Here is a 20,674-nt window from a genome sequence, read left to right on the forward strand (position 1 = left end):
GCGACCCCTGCTGCTCCTCCAGTCGTGCTTATTTGCGTGTTCTACTGCTCAGTCCACAGTTTGGGGTGTATTCTGGGATTCTTCCGACATGGACAGCACTATATCAGCCGCCGCCTTTTGCGCCGGGAGAATACGAATGTTCAAGAATCTATCGAAAACTCCGACGTGACGTTAATTGCATGACAAAACTAGAAACAGAAGGCAACGGCTAGCAAGCAATTCTTGGATGTAAGAAGGATGGGGGAGTCGATTTGTTTATCATACAAATTTATGGTACTATGAAGTTCCGTTTCCAACCAAGATACTCACGCGTCGTTGCGCGTCCAAATCGATTCCGAAGGGTTTTTGTGTGAGCACACACACACACAGCGTTGGCACAATATGCATGCCGCCGCAGATACGTGAGCGGACTGGCTAAAACATAGATTTGCAGACCCGATTCTCCTGCCTTTGTCCGTGTTGTCGTCAATCGAAAAAGACGACCGAACGCTAATCCACGTTAAACCAACACGCGGGGTGGGGGGGGGGGGGGATGGTTATTTGTAGCAAGAAAAAGTCAACTAACAAATAAAACTTTTTCTTGACGCATTTGCCTACCAAACATTGGACCAAACACTAATCGCCCCAAAATGGGTTCTGCCAGCCAAAATTCTGGACACAACGCCAAGAGGAAGCCGAGGGGTACTGCTACCATTTATTTGCTGGACTTATCAATGTCCGGCCGGAGACTCTTAGAGACAGGAGTGGCCCCAGACATTAGAGTACATACCATTAGGAGGGTAGATCAGTATTGTAAAGCCACTCTAAAGTAGGTGTGATATTGGACATGCCTCCCAATTATCCGATTGTTTGAAGTCAAAGTCTGGGAAGTTAATTTCACGTCAAATAATCGCGACGAACCATTCCGCCGTAAGGATGAGAATCTGCGCCTTCTAGCTGATCTGGCCTCCTTGGCGCATCTTTCGCAGCAGCACTCGGCAAACTTTTTGGACACTTTTTAATGGGTCTCTCTACATACACCCCCCCCCCCAGGCCGGTGATCCCTGCCCTGTTTTGCGTGCCATGCTGCCCGCCAACCTTCACTCAAAACAACAAAAAAAAAAAAAAACGAAAGAGAAACGGCACACGCGGACCAAGTGCTCGCAAAAGCTGATGTGGGGATGATGAGTAGTGCAGGTGGTGCTTTAATCGAGGGAGTAGTAGCAAAGCAAGGTAACGCACCCGCAGTTTGTGTGTGCAATGCAAAAAAGCATACGAACTAGGCCCAGGTACTATGTAGTCACACGGTGTCCATGTGCGAGATGCCAGTCGCAAACTAACCTTCATCCAGTAACGTTCGCTGCGCCAGCAAGCACGACAAAAGGGGGGAGTGGTGGTTCTAACACTGAAGGAAACACAGGTGGCGACCGGAGGCGACATTCTCGCGTGGCGAACAGAAAACGTACTCAGCGACGGTGCTAGAGTTCAGCATTTCTAGTGTCCGAAATGAACGCCGGCGTACAAAGTTAGGCCGCCATTTTGGTCACATCCGTAATTACTTGCAAAGCCCAATATATTACGAACCGAAGAAAGTGATTTTTTGTGTGTTTGTTTCATCATAGAATTGTGTGCCTCGGACCAAGAAAACGAGCGTGTGTGTGTGTGCATATGAAAGTGTGTGTTTTGTTCTTCGAAGTATGTCCTGCACAAGCGGATCCTTCCGCTGGCAGCGAGCACTGCTCCTGCCCTGCCTATTGCTACTGCTGAATCTCGCCCGCCAGTGTGACGCTCAGTGTGTCGGTGGTGTAAGCCACCGGCTTAAAATGAGCGCCCTGCTTGACTCCATCTATCCACCGTGGCCGGCAGGCTGTGTGTCACGTGCGGCCGGTGGGAAATCCGATGAGCAGACACCGATCGACGAACGGTTACCGGTCGACTGGGACAGTTTGATGATATCCGCAAACGAAACTGCGCCACATCAGCCGAACCTAACCGATACGGCGGACTATTTGCTGGATGTGACAGTGCACCGGGAGCTGGACGACAGCGTACCGGTTCGGGATGAGACGATGAGCGCTTCCGAAGCTGGTGAGTGATAGGTTGCGATGTATGATAACTGTCTGATCAGCACCTCCGTTCACCGATCAATCAACAAACGTATGAGACATCCCATCAACAAAAGTTTCAATCATCACAGACCAGCGTTTAAAAAAAAAAACACACATCCGCCCGGAACTCAACACCCTGTGGGCTAATAACTGTAGCTTTCGTTCACCAAGAAACGGCAATCCTTAAAACTTCTTGGTGCCTTACCAAAACCGAAATCTCGCGATCTTAGATGCCAGATTCTGCCTACAAGGGAACGTTCGGTATGGGGTCTAATATCCGGTTCAGTCTTATGGTAACAAACGTCCAAAAAATAATGACAATTCGAAGTCTTGTGTCCCACAAATTTCTGGCTTGTTTGACTGTCTGATAGTTGCGATTCCACCACCAAGCCATCCCGCTACAATCAGTGTTAGCCCGTCAGTTATTAAAGGTAATTAAGGGAAAGCATCATCCAAACCGTTACTTACAGCTACAAAACTCTTGCCGGGTTCGCGCCCAAAATTCGTTGGAAAGCAGTTTTTACTTGTAGCACAAACAATGACGAGGAAGCGTTACGATAACAAACCCTAGTTGACACTGCTACTACTGCTAAAACGGTTGATACGAATTGCATATATGCTCCCCTGTAGCAGGTTGTCAGCTAAAAGAAGTGTTTGCCTCCTTACCACCCTTCTGCAACCTCCCCTTCTTTTCACAAGTCTTACCGCCTTGCCCGCAATAATAATCAAACAAAAAACATTCACACACACACGTATAGTTTTTCTTCCATCAGCCAGCGGTGTGTGGTGGCAGCTAAAGGGGACGGGGCAATGCAATGTCACGTTTGCCGTGAAGTTAACTGAAAACTGCATTCAAGCTGGACGGATGGGTAGAGCGCGGTGGGGCGTTTACACCTCTGCGCAGCACTTCCCAGCCACAATCCACCGCGTTGGATTGAAAAATTGAAAGTGAAGTTATCGTATCTAACCTCTTTTCTGCCATTGATGGTGGCATAGCGCATTGCCAAGGGTCACTACCATGTGCGCTCGCGGTGTGCTAGTTGTCGCGCATGCACATGAATTTTTATTACCCATACACTAGTGATGGGCGGGACGACCCGAAACCTACCGGGACGGTACCATCCATAAGCGGTCCGGGAGCGGTTCCTGTTGTATTCCCGTGATTTCAACGAGTTCGGGTCGAGCCGTGAGTGCAACGTGTGCGGGTCGACTTGTACGTGCAATAGGTTCTGGATGACTTTGCTGCACCTACTGGTCAATCCATACTCGTTGCACTCACGGGCCAAACTCGATTTCTACCGGAACGAACCCAAAAAACATTCCCTATTATTCATAAAACCATCTATAGACTTCACGTCAAAAGATCAATTAAGCGATTCTTCGTGACTTTAAAGTCCTTTTTTTCGTAAGAACGGCCTGGCCGTATTGCTTTAAAGACTTTAAAGTTCTATAAAACGTAAAAGAATGTTTTTGCTATTTTTTGTTTGCTTTACGTAGTATTTTTAACGGCATTCCAAAGTGTTTGTAGTTTTCAAAACGGTCAGAATGATACTATTTTAGTCGCAAACGATCTTAATGAGGTTCCGGGAAAGATCTTTTGAACTTAACGCGATCTAAACGGTCTTGATGAACGAAAATGAGACAGAATGAACGGAACGGACATGATTATTAAAGCTGTGTTCAATAGTTGTTAGCCATATTGATGCACTAATTAAGTATTGCATAACTTTGCATGCGGAAATGAAGATTTTAAAATTGTAACAGTCGTTTTCATATCACGAAAAAGACGGAGAAAGGCTTATATATTTTTTTAAATTTAAATTAGGGCACTTAAAAAAATATTACCTTTTTTTCCAAACAAACAATGACTCATTCTTCTAAACATATCTGCAGCGCTTTGTAATATTTCGAGACACCAAGTTGCATTTCACGATAAATTTTTCAAGGCATCAGCTTAAGGAAATTAATTGATCTTAAACCAAAATCGAATCAGCAACACATCGGCTGACACATCGAAGTCTACACATGGGTTTAAGAAACAGTTTTTCGCTTCAAAAGAGCTGCATTATCGTTTTATTATGGTATAGAAGAATGAGAGCTCTTTAAACTTAACATGTTTCTTGGGAACCTAGCTCCGGGTCGATCCGGTAAAAAATGTCGTATGGCCCATCACTACTATGCGCTGTGTTGAGTGACACATTTGTACATCACCTCGATAGTGAGGCTCGATTACAATCGATCGATCGTATGCTTAGATCCGAAATCACGATATCACTTCAGCGTGAGATAAAGTTTGGCGACGAGCGCCCAATGTCCGGCACACATCAAACCGGATCGGCACTTCTTGTGGAGAGCATCACGCATCACCGTATCTTCCCGGAGGCCGGATATTGGCAATGAGCGCAGTAGATTAATCAGCAGCTATCAGCCCGAGAGCGATTACCGTTTTGGCGGACCCGTTCTTCCCACGCCATTAAGACGTAGCATCTCGGGGTAGTGACCTTCGCCGGCTAACCCCCGCGCCAAGACTCAAGTACACGCGCCAAACGCTTAAAGATCAAGTACGCGCACTAAAGTTTTTCGTAGGCTTATTAGCGTGCGGTGCCGGCCGTGACACTGTAAACGAGCCGCTAGTTCTCTATTGGCGATTAAATGCGCTCAACATATTGCCCGCCTGTTGGGGTGGAAGGGGGCACCGTACGGGTAATACCGCTCAAAACCGATATCTTGACCCTGGCTCGCTGTGTACTGAGAGTGTCGAGAATGAAGACTGACATAAGACAACAGCAGCAGCAAAAAAAAAGCATCTATATCTCACATGATGGTCAGGGCCGGGGTATCGTTTAATGGCGGCTGAGATGAGATACCATCCGGATCTGAATCTAATCTTCGGTAGTGGAACACCCGGCGTGATGTGTCCGCAAGCAATGTGTGGATCGTTTGTTGGTTTTTTTTGTTTTCTTGTTTGGGACGTAGCAATTTTATGGAGTATCAGTTTCGCTACCGCTAAGACCCATACCTCCAAGACTGTCATGGCCGCGGAACATATTAAAACGAATACGAAGTCTAAACAGCAACAAAAACATCCACACCCATATGCCTATACACCCAGCGTAGCAGGAACATAACGATTGCAACGGGGTGTAGACGACTGTATGGAAGTTCAAAATGTCCACCTTGCTGTACTTTTTGGCGGATGATGTAACGCCAAAGTGCATGCGTGCTAGCCGTGGTGGAATTACTTACAGTGGTGCGTTTTATATAATTGTCTCTTTTGCTGTGTTGTACTGCTGTGGCTAAACTATGTGGAACGTGTGGGTCCACTACCATGCATACGCACACATTCTGATCCGATACCTGCGATAGCAAAACGATCACGAGGACAATAATGTTATTAATATGCATGACAGGTTCGTGTTACGATTGCCGAAGTCAGAGCCGATGGATTGATCCAGCGTGCTTTGCCGTGTGATCCCCAAATAAATCCAACTGATACCCGGGACCTACACAAGTCGATATGTGTGTGTATGTGCGACGCCACATTCTGTCGTAATGCACTACTGTACCTCTACTGTAAGACCGCCAGCATGTAAGGGTTTCTTTAATGAAAAGTGAAATCATTGCTCAGTCGGAGTAGCTAAAGATCGCTCCACCAAGACTACTTTGCTGCACGGGATTACACAATCCCGTGAGCGCTTGCGTAGTAGCGGAAGAACGGTGTGAATTAACATTCAATAGAAAAGTCTCCATTTTGAAGGATGATGATGTCGATCTGAGTCCCACCACGTGTCTCAACATACCATGCCCTAGGAATGATAGGTAAAATTCCTGTATTTTATTCGGACCATTCCGACTTGCGAGACGATCAGAATCGAATCTGGATCAACTCAAAAAGCAATGGCGGTTAAAAGCTTTAAGATAAATCATATCAGCATCGATACCGAATTGCCTTCTAAGGTACAGTCGACCGGAGAATGGGACATTCGGGGATTGGTAGGAGCGATCCGGTGGTCGATGAGACAGCGGTGCCGGTCTTTACACGACAGGACCGGAAATCGAATTTGACCATCCAGCTCCTCAGCAAGTCTCCTCCTGATCCTGATCCGCTATAAAGTCTGGGGTCGATCTGGAGTGATATAGCCTCGGCAAATGGTTTTCGTCAAAGGGGGTCTACCATAGCTCAGAGTGAACTTGAAGTATGATGACTTTCTCTCCCTTCCCGGTCGATTGTATCTGTACCTGTGAAATGTACTACCACAGCCTTCACACGACAGGAACGGGCATCGGATCTCGTGCAGACCGTGTATCACACAGGACTTACCATCCAGCACTGGGTAAAACGAAGCCATGGAAAGTCAGAAATGGCAGAAATATATAAAAAAATATGTTTAATATTCGGAACTCTCTAGTAGCACCCTTTAGATATAGCCAATGCTTCAATGTGACGAATATCCCAGGGCACAACTTCTTCTTGTTTCTCTAGTATATCTAGCCAAAACTCAGGAACCTAACGACCAACTTACAGTTATCAACATATGGTGTATCGTTTTGCTCTTGTGTCACGTAAGCGAAACATTGTCCCGATACTCAACTATAATACTAGGGACGGTTATGCGTTTTGTTAGGCATTCTGTGCGAACTTCAATACTTTTAATTTACAGTGTTAGTGTACTGTGTTAATAACCGAGATCGTTAAATGTCACTTCACACCAGGATACATAACCTCACTGAACAGGAAGATGTTCAGCATCAACGTACCCTTTAACCCTGCATACAGTGAGCGCGTATCGGAGGAATGTAAGCACCAATCGGCACTGTTCTTCCGCTCGTATGCCGCATCTGAGCTGTGGGCGCTCCGAAGTAAGTAACATATCTCCAAATTCATGAAACTCACCACCACCTTACCGTACCCAGTCTGACTAACCTGCTCTACGTTGTTGTTTCTACTGCATCATCCAGTGCACGACGCAAGTGCAAAAGTGGGGCAGGGCATCCTGAACGGTAACATCAACCAGTACGGTGACTTTGACCAGTGTCTTAACATCCAGCAAAAGCTGCCCCAAGGCGATGGTTTACCGACCGACGGGGAAACAATCCGGGGGCGCTACTGTATGGCCGAGGTACAACCGACCATTAAGCCCAACACACAGGTGTTGAAGCATCTGTTCGATTTGATCCAGGCGCACGGTATGCTGAAGAGCAATTTGAATGATGTAAGTATTCTGGCGGGAGAGAGTGTTTTGTGCTTGTGGCGTTCTAACCGTTTGCATCTACAGCCCGGACACCGTGTTCCCCGATTCTCCACCGTACACTGGGCTCTGTGCGTACCGGCTGGCTGTACAGCAAACGATATCCAGCAATCGCTCGGAGAGTTTCTGCGCGCATACGTCACCGACACCGGTCTGCAGACGGAGGTGAAGGTACATCCGGCACTCTGTCAGACGAAGCACTACATCTGGCACGAATACTTCACCGACCGGACGGTGCTCGTATGGTACGGATTCCTGGCGTACGGTTTGTTAGTGCTAGCGTCCACCCTGTACGATCTAAAAGTCCAAAAGAAAGGTACGAGAAGTTAGCGTAATTGTGTTCGGGGAACTTTAGTTCTTACTGCCGCCATATTCTACTCACCCAATAACTACGCTTGACTGCCTACAGTGGAATGGTTCACGGTGTTTTCACTGATCAAAAACACCCGATCGATACTGAGCTTCAAGGAGGAGCGGAACGATATCGCTTGCGTCCACGGTATACGCTTCCTGAACGCGATGCTGCTACTGATTGCCCACAAGTCGATGGCACTGTTCTTCAACCCGTACGTAAACCGGACGGAAATGAGTGAGGTAAGATATTTGCGGTCCGGAACGGTGAGGGTTTTTTTGTTTTTGGGTTTGGTAATCCTGTATCCCCTTCCAACCGTCATCTCGCCAGGTGTTGGGTCAACCGTGGACCGTCATTGGAAGGGCGGCAGCCATCTTTACCGATCCATTCATCATGTTCAGCGGCTTTCTCACCACGTTCTCCTTCATCGAACGTCTTCAGAGGGGCCAACGGGTACGGCTGCATCAGGAGTACATTGGACGTCTGTTGCGCATCGTCCCACCGCTCGGTGCTCTCATACTGTTTTGTACCTTCGTGCTGCCGTTCCTAAGCAATGGACCGCTGTGGAATCTCGTGGTGACAAACCATGGCGATATCTGCAAGCAGTACTGGTGGCGCAACATGCTCTTCATACACAACTACTTCGGCTTCAAGAACATGTGCCTCACGCACACCCACCACGTCGGCATCGATACGGAGCTGTTCTTCGTCGCACCGTTGTTCATTTACTGCGTGTGGAAGTGGCCCCGGCGCGGCATGATAGGACTGCTGACGGTAGCACTCATCACCACCGTGCATCGGTTTTACGTCACGTACAGCTTGCGGTTGGCCAACTACGTCTACTTCGGCACGTCGTAGGTGTTCTGCTGGACGGTTCCACTGGCAGCAGTGTGCTCCGAGAACTCAGCTACCGTATCTGCTCCGTCAGTTGCACCAGAGGCCTAATGTTTTGTTCTTGATCGTAGGGTAAAGCAACTGTTCGAAACCGCCGACTATATGTACACACTACCGTACTTTCGCGTCACCGTCTATCTGATGGGCATTATGCTAGGATACGCTTGCTCCAAGTACAAAACGATGAAACTCACCGAGGTAGGTCACTGTTTGGCCAGTTGCAGCAGACGCCATTCTAACCGTTTTCCCTACCTACTGTACCTTTGCAATCCAGAAACAAATGAAAATTGGATGGTACATCAGTACGCTTTCGATTGCTGTCGCCTTCTTTGGACCGGCACCGATGGGCTCGATGCATTACGTGTACGATCCGCTGCATGCTGCCAGCTACGCTGCCTTCTCGCCGATCGCCTGGTGTCTCTTCTTCGCCTGGACCGTCTTTACCGCCCATCTCGGCTATCGAAGTATGATGTTTGGTCGCCCGTTTTTCTTTTTTATCAATTACTCACTGACGGCAAACCATTCTTCACTCGTTCTAGACTGGGTAATAGATATGTTTTCGTGGCGTGGCTTTCGCATCACCACCAAAATTTCATACGCCATCTACCTGACCCAGTTTCCGATCTTCTTCTACAACGTGGGACGCACCAGGACGCCGCAATTTTTCGAATTCTGGCCATCCGTTATCGTACGTTTGGGAGGCCGATGGCGGACCGGGTGATGGTCGCGCATGACTAATCATTCCATTATTGTACATTGCAGTTTAACACCAACGAGTATATGGTCGTGTTTTTGGCCTCGTTCCTGTTGACGGTTTTGTTCGAGACGCCGTTCATTAATGTGAAGAAGATGCTGTTTAGCAGGAACGGCAGCAGCAGCAGCAATGTGACGAAAGCTGAAGGAGGTAGGTTAAGTATGGATGAAGCTTCGTTAACAGCACACCGAACGACGACACCATTGAAGACGACCAGCAGCGACATGATGGTGGATGAGAATGAAAATAGTAGTAGGTCTAGTGATCGGTTTGTAAGTAAATTAAATGGATAGGTAATATTTACGTACCTCACTGGTAGCTGCTTTTACTCCACGATGACAAGATAACTAAACAGATCCTAGCTGGCTAGACAAGGCCTAATCGACGGGGGGGAAACAGTTCTAGGATACGGTAAGCTTTATTCTTCGGAAAATGGAAATAACGACTTGCTTATCGATAAGGGCGGACCGATAGTCGAAGTGATAGCGATTTCGTTTTACACCGGGCAGTTTGCCCCGTTGGTTAGGTCTTGACTGTCGAACTACGATGTTATCAGTAAGTCGCATAAACCTTTAGATGGTCAACATACCCTAGCAGGTCATTAAAGCCTAGAAGAAGGGCAAATTGCGCTCAAACGGGATTGAACGCTATGCCAAGCTGTGGTTCAATCATTTGTGACGTAGTGTTAAAACGTTTTGCTGGTGCCTCTGATGAAGCTTAAGTCTACCGAAAGCTTTACCCAATTGAAAGGACTTTAACAGCGGACCTCTTGTCTTAAGAATGATAAAAATGGAGGACATATAGAGTCATTTTGCAGGTCAAGGTCTTATAAATAGGCAGTAAAGTCGTAAAATGTTAATAACATGGCTTCAACTTCTGACTGATGCCTCTGTAGTTTCACAAAAAGTTGAACATCGGATAATGTTCCATTTTTGTATATCAAGCAGCAACATTCCCTACATACAACGCACCTTACAAATGTTGAACTAATGCATAACCGAAGAATCTTAACTGTCTCCTACTCGTTTTATAATACTAACACTGTCTGGTGATAATAAAAGCAAACGCGCAGAAAAGAAAGCTCAACGGAAAGTTAAAAATGTGACAAAATAAGCACATAAAAAGACGACACCAACACACACGTTGTGTGACACAGTTTGCTATTTGTTTTGTTTCGGTTTTGTTTTTTAATCTTTATATTTTATATAAATCGGCCATGCATAATTGAGTTGAATTTAGTTTTGCTTGTTTTTACTTCCGCGCGGACACATTAGTCTCGACTCTATTGCGAGTTCGGCTAAACAATTCAAACCACTCCGTGTGTACTTTTTGTTTACTTTGTTGGCTATCCTGATTTTTTTTACTGCTTCTTTGCATAAGTTCAAATATATTTAACCGTAGGTGTGTGTTTTTTCTTTTTCTTGTTTATGTATGGATGTCTTTTTGTTGTTGTTCTCATTTACAAATTCAATAGTTTCTGTGTGTGTCTGTGTTTTTTTTTGTATTGGGAAACTCATACGTTAAATAAGAAAAAAGAACGGAAAAATGATTTAATATAAAAGAACAAAAAAAAAATGTCCAAAATCAATGTACCGATTTCAGTTACATTACATTCCTGTAAGCTTTATTGATCCGAAGCACATTAGCCGTTCGGCTACGTTCGGTTCTTTGATCGATAAACTACACACCCCGTTTTAGCTCGTCGACTTTGCAACGGCAGCATTCACGTAGCACGTGTAGATGATAAAAATTAAAACGCATTTCAGCGGAAACTATTTAATCGAAAAGTTGAGAGAGTGAAGGTGGGAAAGATCGTAGAGAGGGGGAGAGAAGCTACATTCTTCGTAAACGTATCCCACCCGCGACCGTCACGGCGTTCTTCAACAACAAAAAAGGCGGCACTGTTCTACAGATTCTCAAAAAAAACAAAAAGGGTCGCCATGTGTGGCCGTCCGGCAATTTTGGGTTTGCTGTGCTGCTTTTGATTTATTCTCGCTTATCCTCTAGCCTTCTCTAAGCGCAACCTCTTCCAAATCGTTCGCTGTGGGCTTTAGTAAGTACTTCTTCCTACTGCTAGCCGGCATAATTCCATTCTCCCTTTTCATTTTCTCCCACGCCATTTTTGCATACAGTTAATCGTATCACTCTTCTAATCTGTTTGGGTGTGTGTGGTGTTCTAGTTAAAAATAATAGGAAAAAAAAGGAAAACAGCCCACACATTAGCTTTAGGATGATTTCAAAAGGAAACATTAGAATACAAATATTTTACTCTCTGACTCATGTTAGCAAAAAAAAACACACACAAAACGCACGTAGCGCAACGTGTGAAATGTCGGATTTACCATTTCCACAAGGAAGGTTTTTCTTTCTTCTTGCGTTCTTTTGTAAGAATTGTTACTTTATTTGGGTAATATACTTTCTATCTTTGTTTTGTTTTGTCATATCGATGTCCTTTTCATACTTATTTTTTTCTTTGCGTGCGACATTCCTCGTCTAGTAAACACTCCGCCGGAAGGTCTCCAATTGGTAGAGTTCCCTCTTACTAAGACAAAGCTTACGTGTACGTCTGAGTGTGTGTGTGTCTGTATGGGTGTGTGGGAAGTGTGCCCAGTTTGCGACGTATTAAGGATTCTTCCTCTACTTAACTTTACTGCTCATGTCGCTCGATCACTTTAGTTTCTTCAAGGAGAAGGAGAAAAGGCAATTGCCTTAGTGTTGTTGCTGTGCATTTGCTTTGTCTTATTGGTGAGCGGTTTTTTAGGGCAGGTGAGGAGGAGAAGCTTTAGAGCATATAAGGAACCAGTTCTTTATCCAATAGCCACAGCAATAGTCAATCGTGTCAATCATGCTACAGCACCGGATATCGGAACCCAATCTATAACCCGACTCCAATGTACGAAGTCCGAGCTACGCTCGAGGTTTTCTATAGAGCCCTCAGCAACCCAGCCAAAATCGTATTTTATGTATATGTGTTTTGCTCCTCCCATCCGCTATAGGGCTATTTACACGTGGTAAATTTGGTTTGGAATAGTTCCGGAATTTTGCTATCAAAGCGAGTTGAAAATGAATTCGGCTCGAACCTTATTTAGTCTTTCTGTCACTTTACGCAGAAGCAATTATGATTCCATCGCAAAGAATGGTGTTTTACGTCAAAAAGGAGGGGAGGAGACATTTTGACAACAAATTTGCGGAATTCTACCGACAAAAAACAAAATTGCTACGTGTAGTAGCCCCAGTAAAGACACGCTGAATACCAAATAGACCGGATATAGGGCGGTGTGACTGCGAAACGGTTTCCAGCGAATGTTTCGAGAGCAATCGAGATCACTAACATTATGCGCTGATGGGAAGGGCACCTAAGCCTTGGATGTTTCGCATAATCTTACAAATCCTTACAAACCCAAACCTAATCTCCTTCATTACTGCTGTTGCTACAGTTCTGTTGTCTGCTTCTTTCCTCATCCATTTCCAACGCACGCAAGATGTGTGTATGTACATACAACTTATTTATTGTGAACTACTGAACTTGTGTGACCTTGTTTGCTACTCGAACAAAAAAAAATGTATTTTTACAATTGAATATGACGGTCCAGTGCCGTTTTGTCGAAAAAAAATGTATATATATATATATATATAGGAAAAAGTGTGTAAAAAAGACTGCATTTTTTTTTATTTTGCTGGTGCGCCAAAATCGATTATTTTCCGTTTCATAATCATTCATTCGCCTGTCTAAATGCTAATGCAGATTATCTTCAAACGTAGCCCTTTTTTTTTTTGCTCGTGGTTCAATGACTGCACTTCCGTATATCTTACAGAATGAGCAGCTGTCTAATTATTTGCGTCGATAAAACCCTTACTGCTAAGTATCCGGCAAATCGCAGAATATATTACAATTCGTCCCGGGGAGGGCAATTCGGCGCCGTGTCTTCAAACGACAGGACCGGGGTTTAAATCCCATCCGGACCATCCCACATACGTGGTATTGATTAGTGCTTGACTCTTGTCGAACGGACAGGCCGTTCTTACGAAAAAAAAAACCTCGTCCCGGTGGTGTAGGCGACAGGCTGCGCCAGTCTTCAAACGGCAGGAGCGGCAGGTTCAAATCACAATGGTAATCTAGTAAACCATTCTAGGGCCGGCGTGACCGTCGAAGGTCTTTAAGCCTAGAAGAAGAAGAAGATACCAATTTCACCAACGAACAGACCTCTAACAGACGTCAGACGTTGGGAAACGGACGTTACATGTACCAGCACTTAGCACACATTTATTTACAATTATTACGGTCCCGTATTGTCCACTTAGCACACATGTGATTTTAATTTTTGAAAGAAAGTTCCTTCCGTACGACTGTTTGCATGCGTACCCCTGTATTTCTATCCCGAATAGATCTGATTGCGGATTTGTTTTCCTAAATATAATTGTTTGCTTGCCCGGGATAAGGCAAAGAATAAGGAGGAAATGCCTTATCAATATAATTGTATTTTTTTTTTCAACACAAGCGGTGTGAACAATACGGCACTGGACCGTCATAATTAATTATAAATAAATAAAAAATATAATTGTTTGCTTCTGCAATTACATTTAACAAAGGTGGTTATGCTGTTGTGTTGCCTTTTTTTACAATAATAAGCATACACTAATAACAAAATATAAATGAAAATTGCATTATGCAAAAAAAAAAATATAAAAAATAATCTGTTCACGAATATTCTCTAAGGCGTTACTCTGGATAATGTTTTAGGACTCGTGTTACGGATTTCTGCCGATGATTTGGATTTTCACACTAAGCAAAACAAGGTCGCTCTTGTCAATATCTTCGGGAAAGTTTTGGATAGAGGGTGTGTATGTGTGTGTGTTGCGTGTACTGCCCTTTGCAAGCTGTTAGAGCTTTCGGTCGATCTTTCACCAACCCCGCACACCTCTCTCCTATTTCTTCTGTGTATGTGAATGTATGTGTGTGTGGGGGGGGGGGGGTGGTAGTATTTTTACTAGTTTTCCTTCGATTTTTTTTGTATTATATTGCTCCCCCCCATCCCCCCTCCCCCTCCCTCCTAAAAAGCTCTCTTCAGTGCATCTTTTCAGCCCGCATGATGTTCTTAGCAAAAAAAAAAAAAAAAAAATGGGGACTTATTACCGTACCCTACGCTTTAGGGAAGTAATTTCACTTTTCTAAACGCTAGTTGTGACACCTTACCTAACGAGTTTGCTTTCGTATAAACTAACGTCCTTTTTTTGTTGTTGTTGTTATTCCTTCTTCCTACTATTTTCTGCTTTCATTTCTGTTACTATTATGCGCGTCCTCTTCTCCACCACGGCCAAACGAGACCCCCCCCCCCTCTCCTCTCATATATCGTGTATCTCTACCGCACATGTATGCACGTCTTTTTTATGCGGATTAGAAACGAATCGCATATCCTCCCATTCCCTTCTGCCACTATACAGGTTAGCGGAGACGCAACAACGGTTGATGATGATGGTGATGCCGTACCGTGTGTTCACATCATGCCAACGCTCCCCTATTCATCCGTATCGCTGGACAGCTTATCTTTATCACGTCGCTCCTCTCGCTTGTTTTCGCCGGACGTAACGGCGGGCGGGTTATTGCTGCCTTGCTGCATTGCCCGCTGTTTCATTATTGTCCAGTCGAAGGTGTAGTCGTACTGATGGTTTAGGGTGCGGAACAGAATTCTGGAAGAGAGGGAAAGAATCGAAAATGCGTTAGTAAAAAAAAGCGTTCTCCGGGGGCATGCTTAGCGAGAAGAGCGGAAACGTCTAAAAAGGCTTGTCTAAACGTCTATGCCACAGGTTAGCAAAGAGGATGAGTATCAGATATTAGTTTGTGTAGTTAGCCACCCCACAAAATCCCACAATTCGTCTGCTACTTCTTGATTTCGCTCCATACATTCTCGGAAGCGGGGGCCTGTTCCGGTGGTAAAGGCGTCAGCGGTTCCGATTTTCACACGGCAGGACCGGGGGTTCGAATTCCATCCGTTCCCCGTTTCCCTATAGTTAGGACTGACCATCCAACTACTTGATATTATCAAGCGTACAACCGTTTGGCCTAAAATCTTGAAGAAGAAGAAGACAATTTCGAAAGGTCTTGGCCAATAAAGCCACTAGCTTCGCAAATTGCTTGACTTGCTTATGCGCCCGTAGCTGGAGGGTTTTGCGTACAATGTGGCCGGATGAGACTCTCTCTCTTTCTTTTAGTGTACACAAGTCCAACAATTCGTTAGGTCTGATTGTCAGACGTTCCTCCGAACTCAGAGACCAACTCTCCCTGTGAAATCTTTTCTTTGTTGCTGGGCCTCATCCACTCTGTACTACGCCGCCTGTTGGTTCGCTGTCAGCTTTTTGGGTTACACTCTCCATGAAAAAACTCGATTTCCGGTCATGCTTCATAGCAAGCTTCCCTTCCCTTCATGTTCATGTTCCCTTCCCTTCTATCCTTCTATCATTTAATTAATCTTTACGCCCCAGCCCGATATCTACGTGATAGACCTCCTGTCAAAGATTCAAACGAATCTTTTATTAAGAGCGCTCGCGAACTTCGCTAACTCGTATCACCTGTTCGACTACAATGTCCCTGTGTGTTGTGTTTCGTTCTCGTCTACGCGAGTCCTCGTCCTTTCATTCACTTAATTTAAATTTAATAAATTAAATAAATACAGCAATCCGGGGACAGGAAATTGATACGCCAATCGGCAGCCACGTAAAATGGCCATCCCGGCTGTAAATGGAAAATGAACAATCGACCAGACGATAACCACTTACCTGAACAGCTGCCGCAGATACATATAGTCCGGGCCTTCCTCGAAGCGCAAGCTACGGCAGTAGTTCAAGTACATCGCAAACTCCGCCGGAAAGCCCTTGCACAGCACCTCGATCGGGGTGGACATCTTCTTCTCCGAGATCTTCTCATACTTTTGCTTTTTGTTGGTCGCCTTCAGCCCCTGCCACGGTAGCGAACCTCGGTTGAAGTACATCATCACGTACCCGAGCGACTCCATATCGTCGCGGCGGCTCTGCTCGATACCGAGATGCGCATTGATCGACGCGTAACGGGCGGTACCGGTCAGGTTCTTGTCCTCCCGGTACGAGATGTGGATGCGCGAACGGAAGTCCCGATACTTCTTGGCCAGCCCGAAATCGATCAGGAACAGCTTGTTGCAGTGCCGGCCAATGCCCATCAGAAAGTTGTCCGGTTTGATGTCGCGATGGATAAAGTTCTTCATGTGCAGGTACTCGAGCCGCCCGATCATCTGGTCCACCAGCATTAGCACGGTTTTGATCGTGAAGTGCCGGCTGCAGAAGTTGAACAGATCCTCCAGCGACGGTCCGAGCAGATCCATCACCAGTACATGGTAGCTGCGCTCCTGTCCAAAGTACCGGATGTGCGGGATGCCAACGCCACCGGTCAGCACTTTGTACAGTTTGTACTCGTAGGTTAGCTGCGGATGGCGGGCAAGTATGCTTTCCACCTTCAGTGCGACCTCCTCACCGTTGGTGATGTTGATGCCGAGATAGATATCGCCGAACGAGCCGGATCCTATCTTGCGGATGATCCGATACTTGCCGGCTACGATGAAATCATTCATTTTGCTGCAGGGTCGTTTGCCGTTTGCCGTTCCGGTTTCCCTTTGCTGGGGTGTGTTGGGTTGGTGCTTATGGAGTGAAGCTGCTGAGAAGCAATCGAATGAATTGCAGCACTACAGCCGGCCAGTGGTAGACACGTTTGCACTTGATTGTATGGATTGATGCCGGATTTGATTGCTGGGTAGTGGTGGACTCTGCTCAGCAATCACTATAAAAGACGTTTCTACCCTTAGTGGCTGTGTGTAGAGGCTTCGACAATGTCTGGGGGCTGTTAACTGTTTGAATGGTGGTGTAGGTCCGCCACGCCAACGCTCTGCTAATATTCCTTGCGTTACACAGTGTTTATGCTGGGGAGAAAAATGAAAAACAAACGTTAAGCTAACATCCGACCGATTCTATATGCAAAAAAAAACGGAGTGGAAGGAAACCATCATCTCTTTCGTCTGCATCTTTTGTTATTTCCGCCTCACTTCCTTTGCCTCACGCATGTGTTTATACAGAGTAGTGCAGTAGGCTATTTCTGAACCAAAACTAAATATCCAAACATCTGTCTCGCGCACGAAGATGCGACAACGTTCCGCCTTCCGTCCATACCTATACGTGGGTACGTGCAATGACCCTTCAATGGTCCTTAAAACACATGTGTTAGAAGAAATAATTTTCTTCTATTCCCTCGTCACACGCGCGTTGCCATTTTCTCTCCTACCACCACTACTCATACACCGATGCACGTACACACAGTCATTCCCTGTACGGTCGAACTAAATACATTGCACGCACACACACACACACACACACACACACACACACACACGTACACATATACACACACACACGCGTTTAAACGTGGTACCTTTTTGGGAAACCAGAGCGCAATAGATTGATCGCGTTTTGCCCTGCATATACCTACGATTGGCTATTTCTTGCCCTTTTCTCCTGTTTATGTCTGCAAATATTCCCTTGCACAGCTACAGGGCACAGTAAATGCTACAAGAATGAACACTCTACACAACCAAAAACCTCGAATCTTTTTTACATGTTTTATATGCTCTGCTGCCTTCTCAAAAAGCCTAACTACCATGGACAATCGGGTCAAACGTCTTCTCTAAACCAACACACATACACCGCCTACAGGCGCACGCACACACTCGTCCGGGATATGAGGTCGTCGTCGATGTCACAACACAGCAGCTACTCGTTATGGGGCAGTATGTTTCACTCGCTGCAGCCAGTTTTCTTTGTAAAGGTGGTGCTTCTTCATGTCAGGGCTGGCGAATGCCAATCAAAACAAGAAATTCTACTTATGATTAACTTTTTTTTTAAATGCTTTACTTCGCATGATGCTATGCTTTTATCTGTGCATAAGAAACAAACATGTAATTAAGATATAAAGGTTTGCACAAAACACTGTACTGCTCCGCACCATTGAAAATTAATTACCAAAAAAAAAAAACACACACACCTGGGCATGTAGAAAGCGTTACCGATTAACACACCCCCAAGTGTTCAAGCAAGTGACATCGCGAGACCTCCGCTCGATGCTATACATTAACCAAAGAAGAAGCCTTCTAGTCTAGAGTGTTTGACAAGCCTGTCCGATGATTTTCTTCACCCTAAGAGCAGATTTCCTCGTCCGTCATCGTAGCACTAGCGAATTTCTTTACAGAAATATGAATTAAACTTACTTTAAACAACACAAAACACAAGCGATGTACGCACTTGAGGAGTAATGTAGAGCTGCTTGCTACTTTTTCATAATAAAGCCCGTTCCTGTTTCGCTTGGCTACTGTTCGATCTATTTTCCTGTGTCGCCTCACCAAACACTCGTTGCCAACGAACGGAAGATACGAGCAGCAGCAGCGGTACGACGGTATGGCCTGTTCGCTTTCAATGGCTCCCAACCCTTCAGCGATACAGCTAGCTCGGTTCCCGGAGCTAAAGCGAAATTAACGGACACACTTGGCGCATTAACGGACACTGAAATAACTCATTATTCAACTGTTCATGATTCACCAGCACCGAAAAAACAGATAACAGGACAGCCCAGACCAACTAGCACATCCAGCACGGAAACTCAAACGACAAATACCCACACTGGCGAAGTGTCAATATGGCGACCCTACAAAACTTCGATTATCTTGAAAATCTTCGTGTGCCGTGGGGTACGAAGCAAATTTTCATACCCTTTTTCTATTTCTTCGTACGGCACACCTTTATGGAATCGCGCGAAATGTCACCAAATTTTATGGCATGCAAAGGAACGGCGTGCGAAAACTTTCTTGACAGAAAGTGCTATAATGGCCGAGGTAGAGAAATATGAGGTGGGACGGAAACAAATTACGAAGTACAGTAGCTTCCCACGATACGCGGATAATGGAGGCAAGGGAAATCCGCATATCTCGTAAAGCCGCGTATCTCGAATTTTGCTTGGCACATTCTTTATGTTGCTACGACACATGAAAATAACTTGTGATTCTTTCCTTTCTCTTCACAACCTTTATTTTCTTTTCACAGAAATTAGAAAATTCCAAAATAGCGTTCCCTTTGTACGTCTTACCGTGGCTAAACTCTTTCTGCTCAAGGCCTGCCTTTCTTGCCATTTTGTTGGTAGCGAGAAAAAGAACCCTACGAAGCTCAACCCGAACAATTATTATCTTGTAGTTATTTCAAAAGAATAGAATTTATTCAAGTTTTATTAACATACCGTAAATTTTTTCTAATTTTCGTGTTACATTCGTTCTTATTACAATTGTTCGATTTTTTTGTACACGTATATCAATATATAAATGTTAGTTTCAACATATGCATGGAATCTATTTGGACTCTAAGTACTATCAAGTTTTCCAAATCCGCGTAACTCGAGTACCTCGTATGTAGGATATTCATTTTAACCGTAACCGTTTCGCGAACGTGCACCACTTGTGCTAATCGTACTTTAACTTCACGTTTTAGGAACGTTAAATTAATGTTACAGAACTTATCGTATACAAGCGGTTTTGATTCAAAGTATTACGGCTTTTTCCAAAGTTTGCTATAATAGCATTGCTTTATTCATCTTGGCCTTTGTTTAAAAGTAATTGAATCAATGGCACTCCATCAGAACCGAACTCCAGGAGCAAAATGTCACTTCTCACTATAGTGAAAAGCATTTATTCATATAAATAGAGCGAAGAGCCAGATTTCGTTCCTAGGGGATGTTTTTTCTCGCTCGGTTTTTGATCCTCAAGGCTCCGGGCCACGGGAAATTGAAAAAAAAAAATTGGTTCGAAAACACCGAAAGGTACGTAAAAAAGGGATGTCAAATCACGCACTCAAACAAGTGAATTGCGCTGCTAACTATTTATCTTTCCACACGAAAACTAGCAGATTGTATATTTCAATCCAAGTGAACTTTTTCGCTTTGAAACCAATTTTTGAGCAATTTTGCCGCATTAACAATTTTTTTTTTGACAGTTTAGCATCTATTACAACAGTTTGAGATTTCCTGTGGTGCGAGGTCTTCAAATAAGTTGACTCGTGGGTCCGGATCAACCCTTGGGTAGATGCAATGGGTTCGGTATGATCATATGCTTTGCTTTGCTTTGCTTTGAATGAATGCATTTGAGTGGGAAAGGAGGAAGTTTTCATTCAATCTTTAGGACTGTGGCACAGCTAAAACGTTCTGATTTTTTCGGATATCGGAATGTTTTGTCATCTGTGAAATCTCATGTAAAATTTTGACAGAAACTATTCGAAAACATTG

At 44.8% G+C, this 20,674-nt stretch overlaps 3 protein-coding genes across 3 annotated transcripts in view; 1 reads left to right on the forward strand and 2 right to left on the reverse strand.

The window, feature by feature from the left end:
- LOC126567281 (protein retinal degeneration B) overlaps positions 1 to 20,674 on the reverse strand; it is a 208,646-nt gene that overhangs the window by 110,742 nt on the left and 77,230 nt on the right. The gene's annotated exons all lie outside the window — the stretch shown is intronic.
- Positions 1,677 to 9,629, forward strand: LOC126563044 (nose resistant to fluoxetine protein 6). The gene is made up of 10 exons (XM_050219656.1): positions 1,677 to 2,067; positions 6,801 to 6,947; positions 7,047 to 7,300; positions 7,364 to 7,652; positions 7,746 to 7,930; positions 8,019 to 8,542; positions 8,654 to 8,780; positions 8,857 to 9,046; positions 9,122 to 9,270; positions 9,345 to 9,629. The coding sequence occupies exons 1-10, from the start codon at positions 1,677 to 1,679 to the stop codon at positions 9,627 to 9,629; spliced, it is 2,541 nt and encodes an 846-aa protein (XP_050075613.1).
- LOC126559135 (casein kinase I-like) lies at positions 14,849 to 16,934 on the reverse strand. Its single transcript, XM_050215253.1, has 2 exons — positions 16,111 to 16,934; positions 14,849 to 15,024 (listed from the first exon to the last, which is right to left on the reverse strand). Exons 1-2 carry the CDS (start codon positions 16,932 to 16,934, stop codon positions 14,853 to 14,855), a joined length of 996 nt encoding a protein of 331 aa, XP_050071210.1. The 3' UTR covers positions 14,849 to 14,852.

This window comes from Anopheles maculipalpis, chromosome X, assembly GCF_943734695.1.
Source record: "Anopheles maculipalpis chromosome X, idAnoMacuDA_375_x, whole genome shotgun sequence".
Lineage (NCBI taxonomy): Eukaryota > Metazoa > Arthropoda > Insecta > Diptera > Culicidae > Anopheles > Anopheles maculipalpis.

What these genes read in the sequence shown, in the direction of transcription:
- LOC126563044 (XM_050219656.1), top strand. Translation starts at nt 1,677, where the DNA reads ATGTCCTGCACAAGCGGATCCTTCCGCTGGCAGCGAGCACTGCTCCTG. An exon ending in GATGAGCGCTTCCGAAGCTG is followed by an intron (nt 2,068 to 6,800) that starts GTGAGTGATAGG and finishes ACTTCACACCAG; the next exon opens with GATACATAACCTCACTGAAC. An exon ending in TCTAAAAGTCCAAAAGAAAG is followed by an intron (nt 7,653 to 7,745) that starts GTACGAGAAGTT and finishes GACTGCCTACAG; the next exon opens with TGGAATGGTTCACGGTGTTT.
- LOC126559135 (XM_050215253.1), bottom strand. Translation starts at nt 16,934, where the DNA reads ATGAATGATTTCATCGTAGCCGGCAAGTATCGGATCATCCGCAAGATA. An exon ending in TATCTGCGGCAGCTGTTCAG is followed by an intron (nt 15,025 to 16,110) that starts GTAAGTGGTTAT and finishes CCTCTCTTCCAG; the next exon opens with AATTCTGTTCCGCACCCTAA.